The sequence below is a fragment of the Diadema setosum genome, chromosome 7 (genome assembly GCF_964275005.1).
Source record: "Diadema setosum chromosome 7, eeDiaSeto1, whole genome shotgun sequence".
In the NCBI taxonomy this organism is placed as follows: Eukaryota; Metazoa; Echinodermata; class Echinoidea; order Diadematoida; family Diadematidae; genus Diadema; species Diadema setosum.
In genome coordinates, this window is record NC_092691.1 from 32040553 (window position 1) to 32047694 (window position 7142).

The 7142-nt window shown below is 43.7% G+C and overlaps 1 protein-coding gene across 1 annotated transcript; it reads right to left on the minus strand.

The window, feature by feature from the left end:
• Window positions 1-682: 682 nt before the first annotated feature.
• LOC140230892 (uncharacterized) lies at window positions 683-5399 on the minus strand. Its single transcript, XM_072311035.1, has 3 exons — window positions 3925-5399; window positions 2993-3107; window positions 683-1448 (listed from the first exon to the last, which is right to left on the minus strand). The coding sequence occupies exons 1-3, from the start codon at window positions 5233-5235 to the stop codon at window positions 1132-1134; spliced, it is 1743 nt and encodes a 580-aa protein (XP_072167136.1). The 5' UTR covers window positions 5236-5399; the 3' UTR covers window positions 683-1131.
• Window positions 5400-7142: the final 1743 nt, after the last annotated feature.

Here is a 7142-nt window from a genome sequence, read left to right on the forward strand (position 1 = left end):
GTGGATCACAGTAATGTCAAACATGGAGTGGCATAACTCCACAGATTTACATTTCAAAAACGTAAATTTAATGACGAAGAGTCAAGAGACTGTGGCGGCACCCGCTTAGTATCCAGAATCTGATGACGACCACGTTAACCCATTACGTGCCAGGAACTTTGGACAATGTATACAACACTACGATTTTTTTTTTGTTGTACTAATCGGCACTCGCAGCACACAAAGGGTTGATATGAATAGTGTTCTGATATCCAAGAGGACATAATGTGTTGATTCAAAAATATAATAATTTGTAGGATGTTGGGGAAGAGAGGTTTGCCTTACCACCATATGTATGCCGTCCTGTCCTTGAAAGGACTGTTGTTTGGAGAAAGAGTTAAAGATCCTTGAAAGAGGAGTCACGGCCTATGTCACTGGACGAGACTTCGCAGCGACCGTCGTGACTGATTAGTCGCCGTTACACTTGCGTGACACACAGTGACACACAGACAGACAGACAGACACGCACGTGGCACCCCGGACACACACTCACTCAACACACACATTATTCCTCGGTGACGAAGCGAAAGAAAAGTACTTCGGGTAAAACACCATTGTTATGAATTTCATCAGAATATGAATTATTATCAATGTGTCTTTCTTTCCTTTTTTTACAACTTGAAATGTTTCTTTATAAACAAGTTGGTTGGTTTAGGTAAGAAAATATACTTAGTATATAGAATATGTAGTGTACCATTACATTTACACGCAGATCATTGCATTTTTAAATGTTCTCAAACGACAATACCAATATACTGCAGTTATAAAAGCAATTCCGGGATATACAGTATGTCAATGTCACTTTACTTCACTCAATATCGCTGCCGATCTAGGCATTGTACGTCTCGTGATGGTAGAAGCAACTCACGTCTCGTTATGGTACAAACAACTCAGTGGACAGGGGGCGGGAGAGAAGGCTATCACGACCATGAAGGGTCACAAGTTATTCAGCACAGCTTCTGTCTCTGACGTGGACTAACTCTTGAAAATGATCATGACCCAGAATGTGCGCAACCTTCATGCAATGGCCACTGACAGTCACGGGAAGAAATCACGCGATTGTCCAATCACGTGCAGTTGAGACGGATCGCTCTAGAGGGCGTGCCACTGCGATATGCACTTTCCAGGGTTCTGGATGACGTCTCTCCACTGCTGCGTCTCCGAGGGTTTCTTGGAGCCAACGCCCAAGCGCACTTCACCAACAGTCTTGCTCTGGCCCGCGGCGCCTCGCCTGCTCAGCGTGCATACCACAGTCATGCCGTTGCGCAGGTTGTTCAGGTCGTTGATGCCAAAGGTCATGGCCTCCTTAAACACAGGGTTGCTGGAGCGATGCTTGGCGACCGAGTGCTTGACCTGAGTGGAGAGGGAACCGTTCCGCACCTGGGTGACCTCAACTCGGATTCGGCAACCTGAGCAAAGCGAGAAGGGCAGTAATGATTTACAAGCTTCTAGATTGATAATCGTGAAATGGTAGGAGCATATAAAAACTACAGGGGTACATGCAGTCTGTTTGCCCGATAGCACTGAGGACCAAACTGAAGAACAACTTTCAGCTAACTAGATGCAGGCTAATTACCTTTCAGGACTGAAGGAAATGTTGGCCCCCTAAGCTAACGTTATCGTTATTTCACTGCAAAATAAACAAATCTTCCACGTATTAATGAGGACAAATCTCACGGTGATACGTCAATAGCAATTACATATTTTGCAATATGGCTGTAGTAATTGATGAAAAGGCACTCGTAGATACACAAAAGTGTACAGATCTTTAAGTATTCTACATCCTTGTAATATCTTTCTAATCTCTTGTCATATTTTATTTTCGAGGCCACACTTTGTAGCACTTTATACTAGTGCTACAATGAGATAAACATATACATATTATTGTGGAAGCCTTATAAGTTAGTTTTCCCATTGAAACGAAGAAATGTATTGATGAGGTCAGCTGACTAAGGCTTTGCACTGAGCACACAAAAATTGGACAAGTATGATGAGGTGGTAGCATAAGGAATAATCAGTGGTGGATCCAGAAGGACCGCACCGGACGCACGTCCCCTCCCCTTTCTTTATTTTGTTGTTGTTGTTGAAACAAAAGAAATAAAAAAAGGAAAAAAATGGGGGAGGGGTGCGTGCGCCCCCTCTTTCTCCTGGATCCGCCCCTGATAATGCTATAGAAGCAGTTGTCATGACAACGGAAATGTAAGTTACTGATGAATGTGAAATGGAAGACTTGATAGATTCGTTGCTTGTTCCATAAATTTCAGTTGGCAGGGTAAGGTTGTGTGGCTATTAGCTTGAATTCGTAATTGTTTTCTTTGCGAGGTTTTACACAACCCTGCAGCAATTTTCCCAAGTGATGGCCATCATTCAATTTTGAAGCACGTATGAAGAAAAAAAATATTATGATATAAGATTTTATTTTCAAACAAATAGACTGAAAAGACAGACTACCCACAAGTATTTAGATTTGAGACAAATCCCATCGTCTTTTTTTTTCATGGTGATATAATCATATTAATGGCAAAATTGTTTGCGAATTGGATCAATAAGCGCAAGCGATTTCAGCGCTCCGATCCTCTGACGATCCCTGAACCCACCAAATCGCTGGACAAGAGAGAAAAAATGACTTGTTATATTGGGGAAATACTACATGGAACAGTTAACTGATCAAATTTCATTGTTAAATCTGTACAAAGAATGGAAAAATCTCAATTTTAAAAAAAAAATCAGGATAACTTTATAGATAGAGCATGTAGGGCCTTTTTATATCAATTCTGCAACCATAATAGACATAGGTATGGATTCAATAATTTGAAAGAGATTCTGTATCTTATGAAATTGCAACAATAGGAAAATCATATGGGTAAAGTTATGATAAAGGAATAGAGTGCCAAAGTAACAGAATTGTGGCTTTTTGAGACACGACGACTTAAACAGAAGAACTAAAACTTACTCGGAGCCGTATTCAAAATGCCCGTGGGGTAGACGTCTTGAGCTCTCACCACCGTCACGCAGAGCTTGCGGGGTTTCGAATGATAGCACACCGATACATTCAGCGTACTGGTTTCCTGTGAAATGCAACCGAGCCAACAATACAGGAATAAATTCAGGATAGGACTGCAGGGATACGAAAGTGTAGTCAATGTTGTAAACATTTGTGATAACGGGAAGCCTTACAAAGATTAACGAAGATGCTCTGCGTAATCACAAAGCATTTGAATGCGATATGACATGAACAACAATTTTTGTGATGAATTCCGGCATCAATGTAGCCCACAGCAAAACACTCCTGGTATGACTGTGGACTTCTTGTCGGGATTTATGACAGAGTTCATGTTTTTCATCTGACAATAATGACGTATTATTGCCTTCAAGTAATTACTTTTGTCTATGTAGCCTTCGTAGTGAGGTGAAATTATGCAGAGGTAATTACCCTATCGGCAGACTAGAGACGGACAGAAAATTCAATACAAATAAATCTTCATGGAACGTTAATAACTATCATACATAACGCATCTGGTTATAGCGCGTGGGGAAGCACAAAACAGAAGATCAAAAACAAAGTACACAATATGAAAATTGCATTTTCATTTGCAGAAAAGGATGTGCTATAATCTACACATTCTAAACTGGCGTAGCAGGGAGCATTACATATTGATTCCCACACATGACAAACGTATTTTTTTACAATCCTTTCGTGGTATGACAAGTCAGGTGAACATGTCTGGTCTTACAGGCTATACTACTACATTCAAGATAAATGACAACGAAAATGTTGCACAACAATTGTACTAACAATCCAATGTTAACCTCTCTGAAGAGAATATAAACGCCCATATACACTTTGACCTGAAAACCTGGATGGCTATGAAGTGCTATCATTACCTTGTTGAATTTCACTGGTCTCAGGTCTTCCCGAATATGGACCTCCTCTGATGCGCTCTGGAGAGGGGCTAGGTTGAGCCAGAGTTCTCCAAAGCATTTCGGGAGTAGTTTCTCCATGGGGTTGCATCCGTGGGACCGGCGTACCTGGATGCGGAGACTGTGCGAGAGCATGTCACACGGAGACAGATCGAATTCGAACTCTTCGAGGATCATGGGGTCGTATGTCCCCCGAAAGACGCTAGAGCGCTGCTGCTGCCGTTTGTACGGCATCAGACACAGGTGGAAATACATGTTGACCCTCTTGGACTTCGTACCGGACGCTAAACCGACGCCGTTCGCCTGGACAAGGAGGACGCGCAGCTTACGTCGTTGTCGATCGTAGGTCATCGTCAGCTCGAGCTCACCAAGATATCTGGGACCTCTCTTTTGTAGTTGCCTAGCGCATAGCATCTGCAGTCGGTTGATTGCGTCGTAGCGATCAAAGTCGATGGACCACTTTGGCGTCATTGTTGTTCTTGTAACGAAAGGCGCACTTGTACAAACATTTGGAACGGTAAACGATAATTTGTGGGCTGTACTTGAAATGACGCGCTCTTTGTCGGTTTTCATCTCTTCATGCAAGTTTGAGTTCAAGGTGTACAGAGTGACATCATTAGTCTCCAGGCACTCTGAAGTTGTCTTAGAAAGACTTCCAATGGTGGAAGCCTCGTCAGAAATGGTAGTAGATAGACGAGATTCGACAGTATGAGTACGCCGGGTTGACAGCCGGCGGTGTTCTGGACGTGCCAGCTGCCATCTGCACTCTTCGGGTGACCCGGAAGAGACCGGTGATTGCTCATCACCACACTTGGTCTGAGCCGGGACGGTGACGCGTTTGAGGCAAGACTCGGTTTGAGTCGAGTTTGGCCTGTGCTTGAGATGGTAAAAGCCATACGGTGTCTTCAATATTGGGATATGTTCGTATGTCATTGAAAGCTTCAGACCTGGGTCGCCCCCGCTCCAAACCTCGTTGTGCAGGTCTCGTTGATGAGTGTCGGCGCATTTGACTGGTGACTTTTCGGTGGGGTCCAGGTAGCAATGGTAGCGGTGCAGGAGCGGTTCACTCCCACTGTGTTTGCCGGCACAAATGTTGTTACCTTCCCCTTGTGAAGTCTTGAACAGGGGGGAACATTGGTGTCCAGTGGATAGGAGGGAGGATACGCTTCCTGTCTGGGATTGGATTCGGGAAGGGATGACAAAACGGGGAACGCTTTCAGGCGTAAGTACCGGAGAGTGACCCTTCCGGCATCTCTTAATCTTTCGATAAGCCATCTTTGCCTCTTGTAAGCGAGCTGGAGAGAGCTGGATCGAGCCAGGAGCAAGATCTTGTATTGTGCAGAATGGCTGTTAAGTTCTTGGCTGTGCTGTGATGTAAAACTCGCGACAAGCAGTTTAAAAGTGAGCTAACCGCTGCTGTACGTCGCGTATTTGTAGGCGTTTCGATTGAAAAGCATGTATGGCTTCACTCATGCCAAGCTTGTAAGAATCAGACTTCTGACGTAGGCCGTGAAGCAATGTAGATATTCGCGTTTGATTTGTAAAAAAAAACAACAGTGAAAGACTGTGTGTGTGTGAGAGAGAGAGAGAGAGAGAGAGAGAAAGAAAGAAAGAAGGAAGGAAAGAACAACACGAGAAAGAAGGGTTGGCTGAAGGCATTCCCACCACGTGGGTCGCAATTGCTCCGGGTGATCTTCGATATTCAGAAGGTCAGTTAACCCGAAAATGAATGAAGGTTCGTTACTCCGAAACACAACAACTTCCTACACCTACATGTTGGTTAACCCGAATATGAAATAGGGTTTGTTAATCCGAACATTGATTTTGGAGTCATTCCGAAAGTCCGTTAGTCTGAAAATGAGATAAAGTTCGTGCTTTGTGTACTCCCCGGCCTTTGAATAAGCTGGATGACCTGGCTGTGGTATTGGAAAACAAGTCTTCTATGGGCGTATATAACTGCAATCATTGAAGCCTGTTTTACTTGAAATACCCACAGATCTCATGTGCATTCCACGGTTAGAGTATTCTACTACCCCTCCTTCCTCCCCCCCCCCCCCCAGCAATCCCAATACGCTGTTACGATATACCCTGGTTGCAAACATCAACACCACAATAACTGATATCTTCCTTACAAACCAACCCAACACAGAAGTGATCATACACGGTGACTTCAATCAAATATATTTGCGAGAAATTGTCTTTCGGGGTAAACTCATTTACGCAAATTGTGAAAGAGCGCGATCATAATAACGCAATCTTGACAAAACCATAACTAACATCTCAGATATGCATGGTGATCGGCCTGAGCGACCACCACTGTGTGGTGATCAAATCTAACAACCATGTTTCAAATTAAAACACAAGACGAAAACGAGTATTATACCTGACAGCAAGATTAGAGAACGCGGATCATGGATTCCGAAACACGATTGGTCAGAAGTTTACACCGCGTCCGCCGATTTATGTTCCTGAAAAATACACTGCCCTCTACGACGCGCTCCACCAAACACTACATAGGCTTTTCCCCTTCCCGCACAATCAAAATACAGTGTACATCCAGTCTGGATCACTACTCGCATAATGCACCACGTTGCCAAAAGACATAATGTTATTCACAGGAAAAAAAAACAACACAAAAACAATGTCTTTGGGCTCAACTGCGACACAAAATCAGAGGAGAAATGAGAGCTGCAAAAGAACATCATTATGTCAATTCATAGCGTTCAACATCAGAAAAAAAGGACGCTCCGAATAAGTGGTGTCGACATTTAGGCACATGCTCCAGTCATGCAGATATACCTCGCCGTGTACATGGTATAGCATCGACAATAATCATGACCGAGTTTCGAAGGCCTTCGATCGTGTAGACTATACAACTATTATTACCAACTTGCTTGACACATGTTCACCGTGGATATGTGGAATGGATCGCAGACTTCTTGTCGGGTTGCCGTCTACGTCAGTGGAACGATGTCTCAGTGACGTGATCCGCTGCTGGTGTACCCAAAGGCACCAAATTGGGCCCTCCTGTATTCATGGTCCTTGCCAACGATACAGCAGCCAACATTGATGAAAACGACATACTCTGCAGATATGTCTGAAGTTTCAAGTACATGTATATGGACCACCTGATAACCACTCTGGTTGAAACACAAGCGGCAAACGCCGAATCCCATCTCTCA